General features: G+C 54.2%; 1 protein-coding gene across 5 annotated transcripts in view; it reads right to left on the bottom strand.

Annotated features, from left to right (window-relative positions):
• ZBTB46 (zinc finger and BTB domain containing 46) overlaps nt 1-24,029 on the bottom strand; it is a 90,699-nt gene that overhangs the window by 45,349 nt on the left and 21,321 nt on the right. For 2 of the 5 annotated variants that reach the window (XM_054542371.2, XM_054542372.2), the window contains exon 2: nt 3,614-4,583. In XM_054542371.2, the coding sequence (XP_054398346.1) occupies nt 3,614-4,550 (937 nt within the window). In that variant the 5' untranslated portion in view covers nt 4,551-4,583. Of the gene's footprint in view, nt 1-3,613; nt 4,584-5,744; nt 6,151-18,997; nt 19,167-24,029 lie in introns of those variants that run through there. The other 3 variants (XM_024238777.3, XM_063720580.1, XM_054542373.2) reach the window with 3 other exon arrangements.

Below are 24,029 nucleotides of genomic sequence, written 5' to 3' on the forward strand. Positions count from 1 at the left end.
TTTGTTTTGTTTTGTTTTGAGACAGGGTCTCACTCTGTCTCCAGGCTGGACTGCAGTGCCGCGATCTCAGCTCACTGCAACCTCCGCCTCCCTGGTTCAAGCAATTCTCCTGCCTCAGCTTCCTGAGCAGCTGGGACTACAGGTGCGCACCACCATGCCCAGATAACTTTTATATATTTAGTAGAGACGGGGTCTCACCATGTTGGCCACGATGGTCTCCATCTCCTGACCTTGTGATCCGCCCGCCTCGGCCTCCCAAAGTGCTGGGATTACAGGCGTGAGCCACCCCGCCCGGCCTCAGATAACTTTTGTATTAGAGATGGGATTTCACCACTTTGCCCGGGATAGTCCCAAACTCCTGGCCTCAAGGGATCCTCCTGCCTCGGCCTCCCAAAGTGCCTCCAAAAGGGACTTCAGGCCTGAGCGACTGTACGTGGCCACCAACTTTTACTGAACATCCAGGGTCTGGCCATAGCTCAGTGCAGGATGCACAGCAACAATTGAGATGAGAATAAATAAAAGCTACATTGTGTCAAAGTAGAACAGCGTTTACCCGCAGGTGGGGTAGAGGCAAAAGAAAGGTACTGTATGACGGATACAGTTTCCCTTTGGGATGATGGAAAAGTTGTGATCGCACAACTTCATGCGCCACAGAAGGGCATTTCGGTCAGGGACGGACCACGGATAACCACTGTGGTCCCGTAGATTAGAACGCAGCCGGGAAATTCCTATCACCTGATGACGTCATAGCCATCGCCACATCCTAGCACAACTTTAAAAAATCAGTTTAGTGTAGGCCATGCCAAGTTTTTATAAAGTCTGCAGCAGTGCACAGTCCTGTCCTCAGCCTCCATGTTCACTCAGCACTCGCTCACCCAGGGCAACTTGCAGTGCAGCAAGCTCTGTGCATGGCAGGGGCCCTACCCAGGCACGCCCGTTATCTTTTATACCCTATTTTTACAGCACCCTTTCTATGTTTAGACACACAAACACTTCCCATGGTGCCACAGCTGCCTGCAGTGCTCAGCACGGTAACTAACACTCTGGCAGGTTCGTGCTAGGCCTGTAACCGGCTGCACTTTCTAGTTCTGTGACGGGCGCTCCATGACGCTCCCAGAGCAACAGAATCACCTAATGATGCATTTCTTGGAACCTGTCCCTGTCATCAAGCAACGCATGACTTTAATGCCAGTGAAATGTACATTTGAAAATGGTTAAAATGGCCGGGCGCGGTGGCTCACGCCTGCAATCCCGGCACTTTGGGAGGCCGAGGCGGGTGGATTACGAGGTCAGGAGATCGAGACCATCCTGGCTAACACGGTGAAACCCCGTCTCTACTAAAAATATAAAAAATTAGCCGGGCGTGGTGGCGGGCACCTGTAGTCCCAGCTACTGGGGAGGCTGAGGCAGGAGAATGGCGCGAACCCGGTAGGCGGAGCTTGCAGTGAGCCAAGATGGTGCCACTGCACTCCAGCCTGGGCGACAGAGCAAGACTCCACCTCAAAAAAAAAAAAAAAAAAGAAAGAAAATGGTTAAAATGGTAAGGTTTACATTATGTATATTCTACCACAATGATAAAAGTTAACGTATATCGAGCTGTGTTCACTCCCAGCTCTCGGAGATATCTCAGCGACGGAGAGGAGGAACCAGGGTCAGGAGAAGGGGCCACACCCACCCTGCCCAGGAAGCCCTCCAGCCAGGGGTGCAGGTAGCGTCTCCCACCGCGCCACCCACACACTCGGCATCTGCGACATTTTTCAGGGCCTCCCACCCTGCGGCTTGCTGTCTTTCGTCCTCCTCTGTCCACTCACGCCCTCCCACGTTCATTTCCAGGCTTCATCCTGGAGGAACCTCCCCACGGGCAGCACCTGCTAGGACGCCTCCATTTCTTCTTTTTTTTAATTAAGAGACAGGGTCTGGCACTGTCGTCCAGGCTGGAGGGCAGCAGCGCAATCACGGCTCACTGCAGCCTGGACCTCCTGGGCTCAAGCCATCCTCCCGCCTCAGCCTCCCAAGTAGCTGAACTACAGGCACAGGCAATACCACACCAAACTCCAAATATCCTTCCTTGACTTGGGCCACAGCCTGGGGGAAAGAGCAGAGGCCAAATCCCCATGATTATTATTAATATTACATGCCCAGCACCAGGAATGGTGGCCAGTATTCAGCAAACATTTAATTTATTATTTACAAATATGGAAGACACATAAGGGACAACCATTCACGTGGTGACATCCAGCTTCAACAGAGCTAAGCTCAGAGCCCCTTTGCAGTGAGTAATAGGCAGGACCCAAGGGGAGACCCTGTATCATGAGGTGTTAGAAAAAAACATCAGCCGGGCACGGTGGCTCACGCCTGGAATCCCAGCACTCTGGGAGGCTAAGGCGGGTGGATTACCTGAAGTCAGGAGTTCGAGACCATCCTGGCCAACATGGTGAAACCCTGTCTCTACTGAAAATACAAAAATTAGCTGGGCGTGGTGGCACGTGCCTGTAATCCCCAACTACTCAGAGGCTGTGGCAGGAGAATCGCTTAAATTCAGGAGACAGAGGTTGCAGTGAGCTGAGATCACGTCAGTGCACTCCAGCCTGGGCAACAGGGTGAGACTGTCTCTTTTTTTTTTTGAGATGGAGTTTTGCTCTTGTTGCCCAGGTTGGAGTGCAATGGCGCGATCTTGGCTCACCGCAACCTCCGCCTCCCAGGTTCAAGCGATTCTCCTGCCTCAGCCTCCCGAGTAGGGGGGATGACAGGCTACTTTTTTGTATTTTCAGTAGAGATGGGGTTTCTCCATGTTGGTCAGGCTGGTCTCGAACTCCCAACCTCAGGTGATCCACCCACCTCAGCCTCCCAAAGTGCCGGGATTACAGGCGTGAGCCACCATGCCCGGGCGAGACTGTCTCAAAAAAAAAAAAAAAAAAAAAGAAAAAAAAAGAAAAGAAAAAGAAAGGAAACAAACACTATCTGTTGGCTTAAACATGCAGAACGCACACGTGTTAGCGAATACAAAATCCATTTGCCGGGAAAAGCTGCTTCTTGGCTGTAACCTCTCAGGTCCCCAGGTCAAGGCAAGCTAAGGCATCAAGGACAAAGTACATTCACATGGTGTTTCCGTTCAACATTCACTACAGCAACAGGGACCAAAGGCAGAAGTCTCGGGATGAAAAGCCTGGAGCTGAAGGCTACCCTGGTAAGCGGCCAGTTGAGTTACCCCAGTCGGGGCTCATGGGAGAGTCCCACAGGCCAGGGGAAGCCAACACTGCAGGCCACGCCCTCACCAGGGCTGAGGGGTCCCCTCCCAGTGTCACCCACCCCCCGGCTCACATCCCTTTGGCTTCAGAGGGGCCCAGCCCAGGCAGCCCCCGTGTGTGGGTGACACCAGTGCCGTGCTGATGGGGACAGATACACAGGGTCTCCGAGGGCCCTGGTGATGCCCTGGCCTTTGGAATGCATTGGCTGCATTCCCAGTGGTCACAACAACTTCCTGTAAAAGGAAGTGACCCTAGGAAGCCACCAGTGTGAGCCTGGACATGCGTCACTGCCTCCTTACAGCGCACGGCCGTGAGGCCTGGACACACTGGGGCAGCTGAGCCCCTGTAACGAGCGAAAGGCTTACTTGAGTCTCGGCTGCTGAATGGCCACCCCGACGTCGGCAGGAAGGACGGCACCGGGGAGCCGGCCCGGCTGTCATTTTCCACCTGCTGCGTGATGTGCCGGACGGTCTCTTTGTTTTTCCGATTCTTCCTTCGGCCCGTGGGCTGCCAGGCATCACCAACACTCTGCTCCGAGAAGGAGTTCTGTACTGCACCGTCCTTGGCAGAAGGCAGCTCGCTCCCTCCGTACTGAGACGGTGAAACCTGCTCTTCCTTGATGCGCAGAGGCCCGTAGCCCACGTCTCCAGGCCACAGAGGCTGCGAAGAAATGTCATCAGGGCCGTCGGCCTTGGGCTCCTGATCCTCTTTCCCGTAGCTGCTCCCTCCGTCGTGACAGCTGGCGATGGCCGAGTCTCCGGAAGAATTGGCAGGACTCGTTCGCCGTGCCAGCCACGGGGAGATGCTCCTCCCAGCCATCACGGCCGAGATGAGAGCTTCCGTGCTGCTGCTGGACGAGGCGCCGATCTCGAACTCCGCGAGCTCGTCTGAGGCGTCTGACTTGATGCTGATGTCCAGCGCCGCCTTGATGAAGTCGTGGCAGGCTTGCACGATGTCCGTCATCTGCAGGAAGCTGGCGGCTGACATCACCTCGATGACGTTCCTGCTGGTGAGCGCCAGGTGCGCGGAGTACATGAAGTCGATGATGGCCTTGAAGCCCTGGGCCGTGACGATGTCCAGGTGCGTGACCGTGGCCTGCTCCGACGTCTTCTGCACCTGGCAGTAGAGCGTCTTGAAGTAGCGGCTGCTGCCCAGCAGGACGTTCTTGTGCGCCTTGAAGACCTTGCCCTCCACGACCACGCAGACGTCGCACAGGACGCCGTGCTGCCTCTGCTCGTTGAGCTCCCGCAGCAGGTGCCGGTAGTGGGACGCGATTTCCATATCTTCCTTTCGGTTGTTCATTTGGAAGCCCTGGTGTCGCCTCTTCTACAGACTCTGTGGAGGTAAGAACAAGAGTTACCCAAGCTTAGCACAGACAGAGGCCGTGAGAGGCAGCCCGGGAGACGCCAGACGGGGCGCAGGAGGGCCATGGGGCACAGAGTGTGGCCAGTGGGAGAAGGACCCACTCGAGAGCCCATCCACAGGTGTGCGGCAGGAGGCCTGTGTCTCCGCCTGAAGCAGGGCAGCAAATGCCGGAGGGCACCGGCGCGTCCAGGGCGGGACGTCTGCCACGTGTTTCTGTGCTCGAGGCTAACGGGGTTCTGAACAGAATCCCACACACGGCAACTCGCATATCCCAGGAACGATGAGAACACCCAGCCGTGGCTGAGCAGCTCTTACCCAAACTGAGAACTCGGTTAAATGACCGCACTGTGGCCATCCCTCACGCTTGAAGAAACATTCTTAAGGAAAAAGAATAAAACTTCCAGGCTGGGTGCGGTGGCTCACGCCTGTAATCCCAGCAACTTGGGAGGCCGAGGCGGGCGGATCACAAGGTCAGGAGATCGAGACCATCATGGCCAACACGGTGAAACCCCGTCTCTACTAAAAATGCAAAAAATTAGCCGGGTGCGGTGGCGGGCGCCTGTAGCCCCAGCTACTCGGGAGGCTGAGGCAGGAGAATGGCGTGAACCCAGGAGAAAGAGCTTGCAGTGAGCCAAGATCGTGCCACTGTACTCCAGCCTGGGTGACAGAGCGAGACTCCATCTCAAAAAAAAAACAAAAAACAAAAAAAACAAAACAACTTCCTACACAAAAAACCCACAGAATAAGGATTTAAAGCATTCATAGCCTTAGTCCTGAAAATTTCCTAAACTCTGAGCTCAAACCAGCTCGAGTCTTCTGGAGGAGGGAGACTTCCTGGCTTAGGCCTGGGTTCCTGCCCAGCACTGGGACAGGGCAGGAGGGAGCTTAGGCCCTGAGGCTGCCAGCGCCCTGGACGTCTGAGACACAACTGCAGTCTCTGGGTCCCCCTCATCAGAAGACAGCCCTGCCTCACAGAGTCACGGGAGACACAGACTCATTTCTGAATTGGGTGCACCCCACCCCGGAGTCTCTCCTGTCTCTCCTTAGACTCAGGGATGTGAGTCCTCCGCCTGTTCTCGTCTGCTGGGGCCGCCCTAACAAGCCTGGGATGCTCAAACAGCAGAAACGTACTCTCAAGTCCAGAATCAGGATGTCGGCTGAGCTGGTGCCTGTTCTAGCCCCTCCTTCAGCTGGCGGCACGAGCCCTGCCTCCGTCTCAACACGGCTTCTCCCGGTGTGCACGTCTGTGTCCAAATGTCGCCCTTTCACAAGGACACCAGTCGTCCGGGAGTAGGGGCCCACCCCCACGGCCTCGTCTTAATTAATCACATCCACAGTGACCCTGTTTCCAATAAGGTCACATTCTGAGGTCCTAGGGGGCTAGAACTTCCACAGACAAATTGTAAGGGGACACGTTCACCCCACAGCCCTGCCTGGGAAAGAAACAGTGGTTGGGTCTCTCCCGTTATAAACCCCATTTTCCAGCTGATGAGTCAAGTAGGACTCACCTGAAATGCTAAATGTGTTTAATAGGAGAAAACTAAGCAAGCGTGGGAATATTCCACGTCCTTCCGGCAAGGAGCCCCCACACGCAGCCCTCATGGGGGACGGGGCCGGAGCCGGGGGATCGGTGCCGGGGGGTCGGCGGTTTTGTATCACACACTCTTGTGCTCCGACTTGTTATGACATACACACCTTCCCTTAGTCATAACAGAATATTTTCTTCTTTTTTTTTTTTTTTTTGAGACGGAGTCTTGCTCTGTCGCCCAGGCTGGAGTGCAGTGGTTTGATCTCGGCTCACTGCAAGCTCTGCCTCCTGGGTTCACACTATTCTCCTGCTTCAGCCTCCTGGCACCACGCCCGCCACAGGTGCCCGCCACCACGCCCGGCTGACTTTTTTGTACTTTTAGGAGAGATGGGGTTTCACCATTTTGGCCAGGCTGGTCTCAAACTCCTGACCTCAGATGATCCACCCACCTCGGCCTGTCAAAGTGCTGGGATTACAGGCGTGGGCCACCGCGCTGAGCCTAAAATGTCCTGAGAAAAGTAATTATTCTGTCTCACATTTCACAGGCTGGGAAGATGAAGTGGAAAAGGAGAGAGAAGCTTTTGTGCCTGTCTCTGCCTTCAGGGTCCTGGGCCATCCCCTCCTTGGATGGTGCAGGGTTCCCAGGTCCCCACAGCCGGTGTTGCCTGCCGGGAGACGCGCTGCAGAAGACCGGACTCAGCCTTCCCTTCACTTCCTCCCCGCTGGGCACGAGGGCTGTGACGGCAGTGACCGCTGACCATTACAGGCAGGCCTCAAGGCCCCATGATGCCAAGACCAGGCCCCTGCCTGACTCCAGGTGCTGCCTCAATGCCGGCAGAGAACAAAGGCCCCATCCCGCCCCACACTGGCCCTGGGCTTGAGGGCCAGAGGCAAATGCGTGTGGGTGCCAGCAGCAGAACAAGGGGCTGCCAAAAAGGAAGACGTAACATTCGGAGCAGGCTGTGGGGAGGGGGTCATGTGTTGAGGCCGCCTGGTGCTTCTTGACCGGAGGGCATCTCAGAGCCCCAGGAGGGCGGGGTGGGCCCAGGGGTTTGGGGAGAGCAGGGCAGGTGTCCCACCAGGCACAGCTTCACCCAGATTAACTAGGCATCGGGGAAGTGACCAAAACACACTTCGAACCCAGGAAAACAACCATTCAATCCCGAAGCTGGGGGGTCCACAAGTGACACCTGGCTCCGGGCCACGTGATGGGAACCGTCAAAAGCTCCAGGCACCCTGTATTCAGGCTAGGAAGCTGAACGATCATATTTAATTTCCTATGTGAATAAAACGTCTCTTTATTCATCAGGAAAACAGAGCCTGTAAGAATTAAGGAGAACTGTGAAAACAACAACAACAAAAATGCCAGATTTTATAGAAGCAGCGGCTACCTCACAACAGTCCATACCTCCACATAAGATTTTATAGAAGCAGCGGCTACCTCACAACGGTTCACACCTCCACATAAGTTCAACTTAAATCAAAAGTTCTGAAATACATTATTATCCAATCAGGGCAGCTTAAAATCAGTTAGGTACTGAGAGATTTTATAGTTAAAAAAATAAATAAATAAATAAAATTTTCATTTGGGAAAAAAGTTATCTGTCAGGCCGGGCGCGGTGGCTCACGCCTGTAATCCCAGCACTTTGGGAGGCCGAGGCGGGCGGATCACGAGGTCAGGAGATCGAGAACATCCTGGCTAACACGGTGAAACCCCGTCTCTATTAAAAATATAAAAAATTAGCCGAGCATGGTGGCGAGTGCCTGTAGTCCCAGCTACTCAGGAGGCTGAGGCAGGAGAATGGTGTGAACTCGGGAAGCGGAGCTTGCAGTGAGCCGAGATCGTGCCACTGCACTCCATCCAGCCTGGGTGACAGAGCGAGACTCCGTCTCAAAAAAAAAAAAAAAAAAAGTTATCTATCCACTAAAAGGAAAAAAGTAACAATCTTTTGCAGTGGCACGATCTCGGCTCACGGCAGTTTCCAACTCCTGGGCTCAAGCAATCCTCTTGCCTCAGCCACCCAAGTAGCTGGGACCACAGGTGCACACCCCAATGCCTGGCTAACTTTTTCATTTTTTGTAGTGACAGGAGTCTTGCTCTGTTGCCCAGGCTGGTCTCAAACTCTTGGGCTCAAGCGATCTTCCCACCTCGGCCTCCCAAAGCACTGGAATTATGGGCGTGAACCACCACACCCTGACAAAAAACAATCTTCAAAAGAGATCAGTCAGCTGCGGAAATATTAAGAATACACATAATCTCTCTAAGCCCAGAACAGGGAAGTTCTAGGAGAATACTTGAACTTACATTTCAAATTCGATAATCCCTCAGCATCAGAAATCCGCTCGTGGGGCCACGTCAACCCCACTGTGGTAGAAGAGCAGCTGCAACCCCAAAACAGAAGCACCCGGGGCCACTCAGGCTCGACACACAAGCAGCGGACTTGAGCTCGCAACCCGTATTCTATGTGGGAAGCACCTGCCCTGGCCTGGAGGAGTATACCATCTAGCGGACACACCCCTGGCCACAAGACACACCGCTGTTCACAGGACACATCTGTGGGCAGACAGCTGCATCCACAGGACACATACCTGTTTACTGGGCACACCGGTGGCTGTCGCACAGGCTCACAGGCACTTGGTACATCTCAGGTCCCTGTGTGGCACCCCCGTGCGTGAGGTGCCCCTTCAGAGAGGAGCTCCCAATCCACACTGGGGCACAGATGCCAAGTCTCCAAAGAGTGGGTGCTGCGGGCTGCAGGGACCAAGGGGCACCCGCGGCTGCACTGATGTCAGGCTGCCCAATAGCTACCCTAGACCCTCAAAGGGACACCGCCTCTGCTGTCTCCTCCAAACGCCGCCTCAGTTTTTTCTGAGGCTTGTTGGTATCTGCTTTACTTATACATCACGAATCTCAAGATCCTTCCCTTCAAACAGAATCACTTATGAAACGGGCAGCAGCATAACCACTCTGGTGACCACAACAACCTGAAACCATGCTCTAAACTCACAAGCCACATCACCATGCAGGTGCTGGGGACACAAACCCACGCATGGCTCCGCCCCAACCGCGGACAACCAGGTGCACAGGATGCTGTGCAGTCACACGGTGCAGGCTCCGCCCCAGGTGCACAGGACGCGGTGCAGTTACATTGTGCAGGCAGTGAGGGGGGCTGCGTGGGGCCTGTCCTGCCAGGCAGGCAATGCGCCAGCACGCTGTGCTTTTGGGGGCTATTTCAAACCCCAACAGCCACCAGGAGAGGGAGAGGTGGTCTCCACAGTATATGCTAACGAACTGAGGGCCTCAAAACCAGCACAGCCGGGAGGGATTCAGCGGTGAGCCTGTGTTTCTAGCTCCAAAGCCCGGGTGCTCCCACCCATCGTGCCGTCCTGTGCTGGCACCAGGTCTGCCAACCCTCCCTGGGGTCCGGGGAGCAAGGTCATGCACCTGTGTCCCCAGCAGAATGACCACCGGCAAACAGGCTCTGCCAAACGTGGCTTCTATCCTCCTCCTCCCTGGGTCAGCTGGAGTGGAGGAAGAGTGGCCTCTGCAGAATGCACACAGGAACGGCCCAGCCTCTAGGGCCCTCTTGGAAGTGGCGGTGCCCATCCCAAATCCTCTCTCCAACAGACTCCCGGAAGGTGACGGGTGTCCGTCATTGAGCACCTTTGAGACTGTGAACAGGCGCGCTGCTGTTGAGGACGCACACTTCCCACTCACTCCAGTCCTCTCATTTGAGGACGAATGTGCCCTGGCCACAGCCTGGATAGATGCCCGCGTCGCAGGACACAGAGCCGGGAAATCTGAAGACCGCGATGAATATACTCCATTTGCTGCACTGTGTGTTCAAAGTATTAATTTAGGGGGCAGACTGGGGTTATTTTTCCCCGCGTCCCTAAGGAGCTCTGCCCGGAAGGCTGTTTGTTCTAATAAAAATGTAAAACAGCAGGTGTGATTCAGGCGGTGGTGTGTCTGCCGCATCCACCGGACGCCCGATCCGCGTAGGGCACAAGGCGGGGAGGGCGGGAGGCCTCGGGTGCCCCCTGCTGGCAGCGCCTGGCACGCGGCGTCCCGGGCCTCCGGCTCCTCCCCTAGGGCCCATCCCGGGGTCGAATTCCAAACAACTCAGCGGGCAAGAACGACCCTGTCAAACATCGACTCACTGTTTTACCACATTCACACTTGATCTGTTTTGCCTCTGACTTGAAATCTGCATTTCCGTTAGGCTCCACTTAAACCTTTCATTTAAAATTTTGCTTAAGGCTGAGTGTGGTGGCTCACGCCTGTCATCCCAGCACTTTGGAAGGCTGAGGCGGGCGGATCACCTGAGGTCAGGAGTTCAAGACCAGCCTGGCCAATATGGTGAAACCCCATCTCTACTAAAATACAAAAATTAGCAGGACGTGATGGCAGGCGCCTGTAATCCCAGCTACTTGGGAGGCTGAGGCAGGAGAATCACTTGAACCTGGGAGGCAGAGGTTGCAGTGAGCCGAGATTGCACCATTGCACTCCAGCCTGGGCAACAAGAGTAAGACTCCATCTCAAAAAATAAAAATAAAATAAAATAAAATAAAATTTTGCTTAAAATGTAATCTAACAGGCCAGGCACGGTGGCTCAGGCCTATAATCCCAACACTTTGGGAGGCTGATGCAGGAGGATCACTTGAGGTCAGGAGTTCAAGTCCAGCCTGGGCAAAATGGTAAAACCCGGTTTTTTTGTTTTTTATATATATACTTTAAGTTCTAAGGGTACATGTGCACAAGGTGCAGGTTTGTTACATATGTATACATGTGCCATGTTGGTGTGCTGCACCCATTAACTCGTCATTTACATTAGGTATATCTCCTAATGCTATCCCTTCCCCCTACCCCACAACAGGCCCTGGTGTGTGGTGTTCCCCAACCTGTGTCCAAGTGTTCTCATTGTTCAATTCCCACCTATGAGTCAGAACATGCAGTGTTTGGTTTTCTGTCCTTGCGATAGTTTGCTCAGAATGATGGTTTCCAGCTTCATCCATGTCCCTACAAAGGACATGAACTCATCTTTTATGGCTGCATATATTCCATGGTGTGTATATGTGCCACATTTTCTTAATCTGGTCTATCATTGATGGATGTTTGGGTTGGTTCCAAGTCTTTACTATTGTGAATAGTGCCACAATAAACATACGTGTGCATGTGTCTTTATAGCAACATGATTTATAATCCTTTGGGTATATACCCAGTAATGGGATGGCTGGGTCAAATAGTATTTCTAGTTCTAGATCCTTGAGGAATCGCCACACTGTCTTCCACAATGGTTGAACTAGTTTACAGTCCCACCAACAGTGTAAAAGTGTCCCTATTTCTCCACATCCTCTCCAGCACCTGTTGTTTCCAGACTTTTTAATGATCGCCATTCTAACTGGTGTGAGAGGGTATCTCACTGTGGTTTTGATTTGCATTTCTCTGATGGCCAGTGATGATGAGCATTTTTTCATGTGTCTGTTGGCTGCATAAATGTCTTCTTTTGAGAAGTGTCTGTTCATATCCTTCGCCCACTTTTTGATGGGGTTTGATTTTTTCTTGTAAAGTTGTTTAAGTTCTTTGTAGATTCTGGATATTTGCCCTTTGTCAGATGGGTAGATTGCAAAAATTTTCTCCCATTCTGTAGGTTGCCTGTTCACCCTGATGGTAGTTTCTTTTGCTGTGCAGAAGCTCTTTACTTTAATTAGATCCCATTTGTCAATTTTGGTTTTTGTTGCCATTGCTTTTGGTGTTTTAGACATGAAGTCCTTGCCCATGCCTATGTCCTAAATGGTACTGCCTAGGTTTTCTTCTAGGGTTTTTATGGTTTTAGGTCTAACATTTAAGTCTTTAATCCATCTTGAATTAATTTTTGTATAAGTGTAAGGAAGGGATCCAGTTTCAGCTTTCTACATATGGCTACCCAGTTTTCCCAGTACCATTTATTAAATAGGGAATCCTTTCCCCATTCCTTGTTTTTGTCAGGTTTGTCAAAGATCAGATGGTTGTAGATGTGTGGTATTATTTCTGAGGGCTCTGTTCTGTTCCATTGGAAACCCGCTCTTTACAAAAAACACAAAAATTAGCTGGGCGTTGGCCGCGCATGGTGGCTCACACCTGTAATCCCAGCACTTTGGGAGGCCAAGGTGGGCGGATTAGCTGAGGTCAGGAGTTCCAGACCAGCCTGGCCAACATGGTGAAACCCCGTCTCTACTAAAAATGCAAAAATTAGCCGGGCATGGTGGCACATGCTTGTAATCCCAGCTACTCAGGAGGCTGAGGCAGGAGAATCACTTGAGCCTGGGAGGTGGAGGTTACAGTAAGCCGAGATCATGCCACTGCACTCCAGCCTGGCCAACAGAGCGAGACTCTGTCTCAAAAAAAAAAAAAAAAATTAGCTGGGCATGGTAGTGCACACCTGTGAGTCCCAGCTACTAAGGAGGGTGAGGTGGGAGAATCACCTGAGCCCGGGAGGCAGAGAATGCAGTGAGCCAAGATGGTGCCACTGCACTCCAGCCTGGGCTACAGAGCGAGACTCTGTCTAAAAAAAAATAATAATAAAATAAAATGTAATTAACAGATAAATCACCATTTTAAAGTGGAAGCAAGATACCCTTGGCTCTAGAATCAAACTGCCAATGGCCAGGAGGGCTCTGGGGAAGACAAAGGTGGCTGCAGCCATCTGTCCAGATCAAGTTTAACTCGCCTACTCTAAGAACTGCTCTCCACAATTATTTTGGTGAAACTGTTTTGTTTTCAGACAAGGTGTCAGTCACCCAGGCTGGAGTGCAGTGGCATCATCAGGGCTCACTGCAGCCTCCACCTCCCAGGCTTAAGCAATTCTCCCACCTCAGCCCCCCTGAGTAGCTAGGACCACAGGTGCACACCACCACACTCAGCTAATTTTTTTTTAAAATTTCTTACAGAGACAGGGTTTCACCATGTTGCTCAGGCTGGACTCGAAGTGCTGGGCTCAAGCCATCCACCAGCCTCGGCCTCCCAAAGTTCTGGGACTACAGGCCTGAGTCATCACGTGTGGCCTGGTGAGACTAACTTTTTTTTTCTTTTAGATGGAGCGTTGCTGTCACCCAGGCTAGAGTGCAGTAGTGCGATCTCTGCTCACAGCAACCTCCACCTCCTGGGTTCAAGCGATTCTTGTGCTTCAGCCTCCCAGGGAAGCTGGGATTACAGGTGTGCGCCACCACACCCAGCTAATTTTTGTAATTTTAGTAGGGACAGGGTTTCGCCATGTTGGCCAGGCTGGTCTCAAGCTCCTGGCCTCAAGTGATCCTCCCACCTCAGCCTCCCAAAGTGCTGGGATTACATGCACAAGCCACCACGTGTGGCCTGGTGAAACTAATTTTTTAACAGGAAAACGTTTTGAACAGATACATCACAAACAAGAAACATCAGCAGGCACACACGGACAGAGGCTTCCCCAGCTGTCGGGGAAATGCGTCCGGAACCACAGCGAGCTCCCCCATGAGAGTGGCCAGGACTAAGAGGCAAGGCCACACCATGTGTCCTCGAGGACACGAGCACCTGGAGCCTGCTCAGCTGCTGAGGGCACATGGAACGGTGCAGCCGCTGTGGAAAACAGTCCAGCAAAGCTGAACTCCACAGTACCCAACAACTCTGGTACCTACCCCAGAGAAGCAAAACCACCCGTCCAGACAGACTCATGCACGAACGTTCACACCAGCTTCGCTCAGAACAGCCAAGGTTTGGGAACAACCCGAATGTCCAAACGTGCATCAACAGGTGAGCAGGTAAACACAGGGGACGCTTCCAAACCGCAGAGGCAGCTCAGGCACAAGAAGGGGCTGCTGGGCTCCGTCCTGGCCTCGGCGCCCTGGGGCACCTCCCTGCTCAGTCTTCCGTCCCCCTATACAGGTCACGTCCACGCCACACAGATTATCCCACAGTTACGCTGAGTAAGAGAAGACAGTCACCAAGGCAAGCGTGTGATTCCCTTCATAGGAAACTCTAGACAACAGAAGTAAGTCCACAGTGGCAGACAACCGGCGGGGGCTGCCTGGGCTGGGGTGGAGGGAGAGGTTGCTGGAAGCTCCTGGGGTGATGGTGAGAGGTGACAGCGTGCTGGCAGCCCTCCAGCCCTCGCTCGCTCTTGGCGCCTCCTCGGCCTCGGCGCCCACTCTGGCCGCCCTTGAGGAGCCCTTAAGCCCGCCACTGCACTGTGGGAGCCCCTACCTGGGATGGCCGAGGCCGGAGCCGGCTCTCTCAGCTTGCGGGGAGGTGTGGGGGGAGAGGCGTGGGCGGGAACCAGGGCTGCGTGCAGCGCTTGTGGGCCAGCTAGAGTTCCAGGTTGGCGAGGGCTTGGCGGACCCCGCACTTGAAGCGGCCCAGGGCAGTGAGGGGCTTAGCACCCGGGCCAGCAGCTGCAAAGGGTGCGTCGGGTCCCCCAGCAGTGCCAGCCCACCGGTGCTGCACTCGATTTCTCCCGGGGCCTTAGCTGCCTCCCCTCAGGGCAGGGCTTGGGACCTGCAGCCCGCCATGCCTGAGCCTCCCCCACCGTGGGCTCCTGCGCGCAGGACCCTCCCTGAGGAGTGCCGCCCCCTGCTCCGCAGCGCTGGGTCCCATCTACCGCCCAAGGGCTGAGGAGTGCAGGTGCACAGCACCGGACTGGCAGGCAGCTCCACCTGCAGCCCCAGTGTGGAATCCACTGAGTGAAGACAGCTAGGTTCCTGAGTCTGGTGGGGACTTGGAGAACCTCTATGTCTAGCTAAGGGATTGTAGATACACCAATCAGCACTCTGTGTCTACCTCAAGATTTGTAAATGCACCAATCAGTACCCTGTGTCTAGCTCAAGGTTTGTAAATGCACCAATCAGCGCTCTGTGTCTAGCTGATCTGGTGGGGACTTGGAGAAACTTTATGTCTAGCTGAGGGATTGTAAATACACCAATCAGCACTCTGTATCTGGCTCGAGGTTTGTGAACACACCAATCAGCGCCCTGTGTTCAGCTCAAGGTTTGTGAATGCACCAATCAGTGCTCTGTGTCTAGCTATCTAGTGGAGACTTGGAGAACTTTTGTGTCTAGCTCAGGGATTGTAAATGCACCAATCAGCACCCTGTCAAAATGGGCCAATCAGCTCTCTGTAAAATGGACCAATCAGCAGGATGTGGGTGGAGCCAGGTAAGGGAATAAGAGCAGGCTGCCTGAGCTAGCAGTGGCAACCTGCCCGGGTCTCCTTCCACACTATGGAAGCATTGTTCTTTTGCTCTTTGTGATAAATCTTGCTGCTGCTCGTTCTTTGGGTCCACACTGTCTTTATGAGCTATAACACTCACCGTGAAGGTCTGCAGCTTCACTCCTGAAGCCAGCAAGACCACTAACCCACCAGAAGGAAGAAACTCCGAACACGCTGCCTTTAAGAACTGTAACACTCACCGCGAGGGTCCATGGCTTCATTCTTGAAGTCAGTGAGACCAAGAACCCACCAATTCCAGACACAATGGGGACGGCCTGTGTCTCCAAAGCCACTGGCAGCTCCACCCAAGAGTTCGAGCTCATCAAATTATGCTCGTTAAACAAGTGTCGTTTGCTGCATGTAAATTATGCCTCAATAAAGGATTAATTTTTGTAAAAATATTCTCAGCTATAATCCTGTGCTCATCCATCCAAGGACCTCACTGCCATTTGTTACGAGTTGAATCCCCCGCCCCCGCCTCCCAAATTCATGTTGAAGTCCTAACCCCTCATACTTCAGAATTCCACCTTATTTGGAAATAGGTCGTTGCAGATGCAATTAGTTAAATTAAGATGAGGTCGCTGGGGCTGGACACGATGGCTCACACCTGTAATCCCAGCACTTTGAGAGGCAGAGGCAGGTGGATTGCTTGAGGCCAGGAGTTTGAGACCAGCCTGGCCAACATGGTAAAACCCCATCTCTACTAAAAATACAAATATTAGCCGGGTGTGGTGGCGCACATCTGTAATCCCAGCTACTCGGGAGGCTGAGGCAGGAGAATCACTTGAACCGGGAGACGGAGGCTGCAGTGAGCTGAGATTGCGCCACTGCACTCCAGCCTGAGTGACAGAATGAGACCCTGTCTCAAAAAAAAAAAAACAGGTTACTGGGGGCCCCTAGTCCAGTATGATGAGTACCCTTAAAAGGGGAAGAAATTTGTACACAGGCTGGCGCGAAGCGGCAGCAGCGGAGGCCCCGCCAGAGGCTGGAGGCCTGGAGCAGACCCCCAGCACCCTCCCAGGAACCGTCGAGGCCGACGACCGAACCTCAGACCTCCAGCACCCTCCCAGGAACCGCGGCGGCCGACAACCGAACCTCAGGCCCCCAGCACCCTCCCAGGAACCGCGGCAGCGAAAGCCCGAACCTCAGACCCCCAGCAAACTCCCAGGAACCGCGGCGGGCTGATGCCCAAACCTCAGACCTCCAGCCTCCAGGACTGGAGGGAATAGATATCTGTTGTTTACGACGTTCCCTTTGTGGCCCTTTGACATGGCAGCCCCAGGTCACTGACGCCCCGTTTCTACCACCAAAGAGCACGATACCACAGACGCCAACAGGAGGAAACACGTTTATGGCCACCTCTGCCCACTCTCGGGAAGAAACCCCCCAACCCAGCTCCCCCAGGGCACCTCACCAGCAGGAACCAGGCGTGGGCACCATCCCCCAGGACACCATCCCGGCAGGGACCAGTGTGGGCACCATCCCCCAGGGCGCCATCCTGGCAGGGACCAGAGTGGGCACCATCCCCCAGGGCACCTCGCCAGCAGGAACCAGGCACCTCCCCTCACACCAAGGCGTTCATGGTTTACCTTCTTCTGAAAAAAATCAAGGTTAAGACATGAATACCGTGAAACTGTTGTACAAATTAAATTTCATATACGTCATATTATCATTGTTCGTGGTCGCATTTCAAAATTTTTAAGTGAGCTCCTGACTAGAAAACACTCCAAGACACATTAGCAGAGTCGTCTTTCTACGGCGAGACTATCCACATCATCTCCAGTGAACAAGTGGGTGCTGGAGACGAGGACTTTAGGTTTTCCACATGGCAGCCCCCATGTGGCCATCTGTAGATGCAAAGCCATGTCTGCCGGCCCCAGGCTGCCCAGGTCTCCGACGGCGGCCCTGCCAGCCCCGCCCCTCCCTGCCTGCTGGCCCCTTTCAGTTCCTTCACCTCCAGCCCGGCTCCAACGCCCAGGCCGCCTCCTCTGCCTTCCCCAACCTGCCTACCGTCACTTCCTTCTTTTTGTTTTTGTACTGGGGTCTCACTCTGTCCCCCAGGCTGGAGTGCGGTGGAGCAATCTCGGCTCACTGCAGCCTCAACCTCCCAGGCTCAAGGCATCCTCCCACATCAGCCTCCTGAGCAGCTGGGACCACAGGGGCACGCCACCACACGGGCTAATTGTAGAGACGGGGTTCCGTCCTGTTGCCCAGGTTGGTCTTGAATTCCTAGATTCAAATGAACCTGCCGCCCTGGCCTCTCAAAGCGCTGGGATGATAGGCGTGAGCCACTGCACCGACATAACGTCATTTCCTTCTGTCAGGCGTCCCCAGCCAGAGCCCAGCACGCTTCCCCTTTCCAAACACCTCTCACTGCCCCGCGCTGTCCCGTCTCAGCCCCAGCCATCAGGGTCTTGGTGGGCTGTGGGGTCCCTGAATGGAGGGGTTTCCACTCCCACCTCAGCAGCTCCAGGCCTCAGCATCGCTCCAGCTCCAGCCAAGTGCCCACCAGTCACACGCAGGGGAAGCCTGGAGCAGTGCCTGGCTTGGGCCATGTGTGAGGGTGGGAGGGGTGCCCCCAGATGGGCACAAGGTGCTCTGGGCACCCAGGAGGGGGCTGGGGCAGGTGAGCTCCTAGTCGGTCATTTGGGTTATGGATGACACAGTGGAACATGTCAGATCTGTAAAGGCGAATCCTGCCATGAATCACAACAGCAGTCCTGAGCCCTCTCAGCCGATGGACACAGCCTCCCCCTCCTCCAGAAAGCCCTCCCGGGCGTCACTGTTCTTACACTGACAGCACAGACCCCACCTCGCTGCCTGACACTGCCCTGCCCTCCTCTCAGCCCAGGGACCACATCTCGATGCTGCACAGGCCCAACACATACACTTGGGGTCAACAAAACTACGGTACCAGGCCAGGCACGGTGGCTCACGCCTGTAATCCCAGCACTTTGGGAGGCCAAGGCAGGTGGATCACCAGGTCAAGAGATCGAGACCAGCCTGGCCAACATGGTGAAACCCCGTCTCTACCAAAATTACAAAAATTAGCCAGGCGTGGTGGGGGGGCGCCTGTAGTCCCAGCTACTCGGGAGGCTGAGGCAAGAGAATCGCTATAACCTGGGAGGCGGAGGTTGCAGTGAGCTGAGTTGGCACCATTGCACTCCAGCCTGGGCAACAGAGTGAGACTCCGTCCCAAAAAAACAACAACAAAAAAAACCTACATGACTTTTTTTTTTTTCTCAGAAGGAGTCTCGCTCTGTTGCCAGGCTGGAGTGCAGTGGCACGATCTCAGCTCACTGCAACATCCACCTCCCAGGTTCAATCGATTCTCCTGCCTCAGCCTCCCGAGTAGCTGACATTACAGGCTCACACCACCACGCCTGGCTAATTTTTGTATTTTTAGTAGAGACGGGGTTTCACCACGTTGGCCAGGATGGTCTCGATCTCTTGACCTCGTGATCCTCCCACCTCGGCCTCCCACAGTGCTGGGATTACAGGCACGAGCCACCACGCCTGACCTACAGTACCTTTTGAACATTAAATCTGTAATACTGATTTACAGTATTTCAAAAATGTCTCGTACTAAGTGCTGATAGAAGGTAAAATGAAACAGCAGCCGGGCAGTGTGGTACACACCTCTAATCGCAGCACGTTGAGAGGCTGAGGCGGCAGGATCACTTGAGTGCAGGAGTTGGAAGCTGCAGTCAGTGAGCTCCAATTGCACCACTGCGCTCTAGCCGGAGTGACAGAGCAAGACCCCCATCTCTAAAGAAAAAAAAAAGACACAGGGAGGAGAGAAGGTCATGTGACCACAGGCAGAGACTGGAGTGACAAAGTCACAAGCCAAAGGATGCCTGGAGCCACCAGGAGCTGGAAGAGGCAGGAAGGACCCTGCCTGGAGTCTCCAGAGGGAGCATGGCCCTGAGACACCCCGAGTTCCAGCACTGGACTCTGGAACTGAGAGGAGACGCCTCTGCTGCTGCGAGCTGCCCAGCAGGTGGTACTTTCACAGCAGCCCCAGGAAACTAATACACAAAGCCATGCATCAGCTTTTTTTTTTTTTTTCCTTTTTTTTTTGAGACAGAGTCTCGCTCTGTTGCCCAGGCTGGAGGGCAGTGGCGCGATCTCGGCTCACTGAAACCTTCAGCTCACTGCAAGCTCCGCCTCCCGGGTTCAAGCGATTCTCGCACCTCGGCCTCCCCAGTAGCCGGGATTATAGGTGTGTGCCACCACACTCGGCTAATTTTTTTGTATTTTTAGTACAGACAGGGTTTCACCATGTTGGCCAGGTTGGTCTCGAACTCCTGACCTCAGGTGCTCTGCCTGCCTCCGCCTCCCAAAGTGCTGGGATTACAGGCATGAGCCACCATGCCTGGCCCCAACTTTTAAAAATATTGTAATTTTCTCAGAAAGCTAATCAGCTGGCTGGGAAAGATGGCTCATGCCTGTAATCCCAGCATTTTGGGAGGCCGAGACAAGCGGATCACCTACGGTCAGGAGTTCGAGACCAGCCTGGCCAACATAGTAAAACCCCCGTCTCTACCAAAAGTTAAAAAAAAAAATAGCCTGACATGGTGACGGGCGCCTGTAATCTCAGCTACTCGGGAGGCTGATGCAGGAAAATTGCTTGAACCCGAGAGGCAGAGGTTGCAGTGAGCCGAGAACATGTCACTGCACTCCAGCCCAGGCAACAACAGTGAAACTCCATCTCAAAAAAAAAAAAAAAGAAAAGAAAAGAAAGCTAATCAGCTTAACAAGGCAAGAAAACTATTTGTGTACATTTTAAATCTGAGATACTGCTATGGCTAACTCTGACCTGAAATGGTAACTTCAAAAAAAATAGAACCTAAATAAGAAGGTTGTAATACCTGCTTAAAATAAAGGCAACACTATGCTCTCAAGGAATATGACGGAATCTTTCTCTTTTTTTGAGATGAAGTCTGGCTCTGTCACCCAGGCGGGAGTGCAACAGTGCGACCTCGGCTCACTAAAACCTCCACCTCCCACGTTCAAGCGATTCTCCTGCCTCAGCCTCCCACGTAGCTGGGACTACAGGCGCCCACCACCATGCCCGGCTAATTTTGTTTTGTTTTGTTTTTGTTTTTTGAGATGGAGTCTCGCTCTGTCGCCCAGGATGGAGTGCAGTGGTGCAATCTCGGCTCACTGCAAGCTCCGCCTCCCAGGTTCACACCATTCTCCTGCCTCAGCCTCCTGAGTAGCTGGGACTACCAGCGCCCGCCACCACACCCGGCTAATTTTTTGTATTTTTAGTAGAGACGGGGTTTCACCGTGTTGGCCAGGATGGTCGCGATCTCCTGACCTCATGATGCACCTGCCTCAGCCTCCCAAAGTGCTGGGATTACAGGCGTGAGCCACTGCGCCTGGCCAGGATTGGTGTTAATTCTTAAAATGATTGATAGAATTCAACAGTGAAGTGATATATACAATCATTATACATATACAGAGACAGACAGAGATGGACTTTTCTTTTGTTGGAAGTTTATTGACTATTGATTCAATTTCTTTATTGAAATTGACTTTTCTTTTTGGAAGCTAAAAAGTACAATAACTGTAGTGAAAGTGTCTGAATTTTTCTTTCATTGGAAGTTTTTTGACTACTGATTATTTTTTATAGATCTATTCAGATTTTCTGTTTCTTCTTGAGTCAGTTTGGTCTCGCTCTGTCGCCCAGGCTGGAGTGCAGTGGCGCCATCTTGGCTCCCTGCAACTTCTACCTCCCGAGTTCAAGTGATTCTCCCACCTCAGCCTCCCCAGTATCTCGGACTACAGGCGAACGCCAGCATACCTGGCTAGTTTTTGTATTTTTAGTAGGGACGGGGTTTCACCATGTTGGCCAGGCTGGTCTCGAACTCCTGGCCTCAAGCAATCCGCCCACCTCGGCCTCCCAAAGCGTTGGGACTACAGGTGTGAGCCACCGCGCCCAGCCTTCAGCTACTCCATTTTTTAACATTTTGCCGCATTTGTTTACATCAAGCAATATGATAGAATCCCTAACCAGTTACTTTTTGCTTAAAAGCTGTACTAGTCCAAAACAAGTGAAGCACCCGTCTGTGTGAGGCAGCGGGTCTGGCTTAGGGGCGGCGCCTCAGGGCTCGCTCCCCCTCCAAGCGGGTCTCACTCCAGGAGCGGGGCTCGCCCGGTGTCCGACCTCTGAGGCCGTGTGCCCAAGTCCCCACCTTGTGCGGCACAGGCCCTTCCCACAGGGGACACTCACGGAAGCTGAACGGGCCTTCCCACAGGGGACACTCACGGAAGCTGAACGGGCCTTCCCACAGGGGACACTCACGGAAGCTGAACGGGCCTTCCCACAGGGGACACTCACGGAAGCTGAACGGACCTTCCCACAGGGGACACTCACGGAAGCTGAACGGGCCTTCCCACAGGGGACACTCACGGAAGCTGAACGGGCCTTCCCACAGGGGACACTCACGGAAGCTGAACGGACCTTCCCACAGGGGACACTCACGGAAGCTGAACGGACCTTCCCACAGGGGACACTCACGGAAGCTGAACGGACCTTCCCACAGGGGACACTCACGGAAGCTGAACGGGCCTTCCCACAGGGGACACTCACGGAAGCTGAACGGGCCTTCCCACAGGGGACACTCACGGAAGCTGAACGGACCTTCCCACAGGGGACACTCACGGAAGCTGAACGGGCCTTCCCACAGGGGACACTCACGGAAGCTGAACGGACCGACGGAGATGGCGTGGATAAGCAGCAGCCGCCTGAGCAGTGAGGAAACCCCGCAGACAGCGCGGTAAGGACCCCACCCAGACCACTGGATTTCACCGCCGGCCGCCTTCGTTGGAGGAGTCTTCAGTCTCCACATCTGCTCGGCACAGACGGAGGGGGGCCCATGGGGTCCCAGCGATGAACCTGTCAGGGGTCCCCTGTACCCTGTAGGCCAGGGGCTGAGCGCAGGGCAGGGCCCGGAAGGCAGAGGCCACGGAGCCCGGGGCTTCAGGGGGGCGTGGGGCGGGAAGCAGGGCCAGGGCGGAGGTCACGGACCGAGTCATCCAGACCCACAAGGAGTCTCAGCCCCGGGCCCCGGCGGGAGGGAGGGGGAGGCCAGGCTCTTCCTCCTAGGGCAGGGCCTGGGCTCCGGGGCAGTGTGACCTCCCGCCCCTAAGCAAGTCCTGCCTCCCCATGAGACCCGAGCTCCTCCAGTGTGGGTGGGAGGTGGACAGAGCCTCCCCCAGAGAAGGCCCTCCTCCGTCAAGCGCTCGGCCAGGACAGGCTCCAAGGCCGCCTTAAGAAATAAAACTCCGCCAGGAGCGGTGGCTCACGCCTGTAATCCCAGCACTTTGGGAGGCCGAGGCGGGCGGATCGTGAGGTCAGGAGATCGAGACAATCCTGGCTAACACGGTCAAACCCCGTCTCTACTAAAAAATACCAAAAAAATTAGCCGGCCGTGGTGGCGGGCGCCTGTAGTCCCAGCTACTCGGGAGGCCGAGGCAGGAGAATGGCCTGAACCCGGGAGGCGGAGCTTGCAGGGAGCCGAGATGGTGCCACTGCACTCCAGCCTGGGCGGCAGAGCGAGACTCCGTCTCAAAAAAAAAAAAAAAAAAAAAAAAAAGAGAAAAAGAAAGAAACCCCCATGATTCATGAGCTAAGACCTGGGAGCTGCCAAGACTCAGGGCCTCAGGGACGCCCGGGCAAGGGCGGCTTGGTGCTCCGGTGCTGCAGAGGCACTCAAGGGGCTCTCCACGTTCGCCTTCCACGTTCCCCTTCGCAGGAACCGCAGCGCCTGGGGCACTTCGCCACGGGCTTGGCCCAAGTGGGCACTAAAGGTGCAGGCTCGGTGGAGCCAAGGGGGGCAAGGTCAGCAGCCCTGGGGGCCCCGCCGTGGGCCACGCCCAGCGCTTCCAGTCCTCATGGCCGCGTCTATTCCAGGAATGGAGTCCTGGGGTTTGGCACAGGCCTGCTGGGGTGGTGGCCCCACATCTTGCCTGTGCCCCCCATATTATGCCCAAAGGAGCAACAAAGGCCACCTTTGGGTCCAGGCCTCAGGAGCTCACAGGAGCCCTGAGCCCAGAAGACAGCAGCGCCCTCACGCGGTCTTCAGCAAACCTGCCAGAGCCCAGCAGGTGGAGAGGACTCCGGCAGACAGCAGGAGCTCCGCGACCTCCCTTCCTCTCCCCTCTTCTCCCTTACAAAGTTAGCCGTGTGGTGGCCAGTGCGGCTTAACTCAATGATACAATTTTAAAGATTTCTGGAAAGGACTTAAAAGACACGTGCTTGACTCTGAGAAAAGATTTCAAAGCCAAGTGGGCACAGTAGCTCATGCCTGAAATCCCAACGCTGAGGGAAGCCGGGGCGAGCAGATGGCTTGAGCCCAAAAGTTCAAGACCAGCCTGGGCAACATGGTGAGACCCCATCTCTACAAAAAATAAAAAAATTAGCCGGGCATGGTGGTGCACACCTGTAGTCCCCGCTACTCTGGAGGATGAAGTGGGAGGATCCCTTGAGTCAGGAGGTCGAGGTTGGAGGTCGAGGTTGGAGTGAGCCAAGATCACACCACTGTACTCCGGCATGGGTGACACAGCAAGGCCCTCTCTCAAAAAAAAAAGAAAACTCAAAATACATGAAACTGGCAAACATTAATGTAACGTCATTACAAAGGTGGCCGTGACACAGGAGGCC

This window comes from Pongo abelii, chromosome 21 (assembly GCF_028885655.2).
Source record: "Pongo abelii isolate AG06213 chromosome 21, NHGRI_mPonAbe1-v2.0_pri, whole genome shotgun sequence".
Taxonomy (NCBI): Eukaryota; Metazoa; Chordata; class Mammalia; order Primates; family Hominidae; genus Pongo; species Pongo abelii.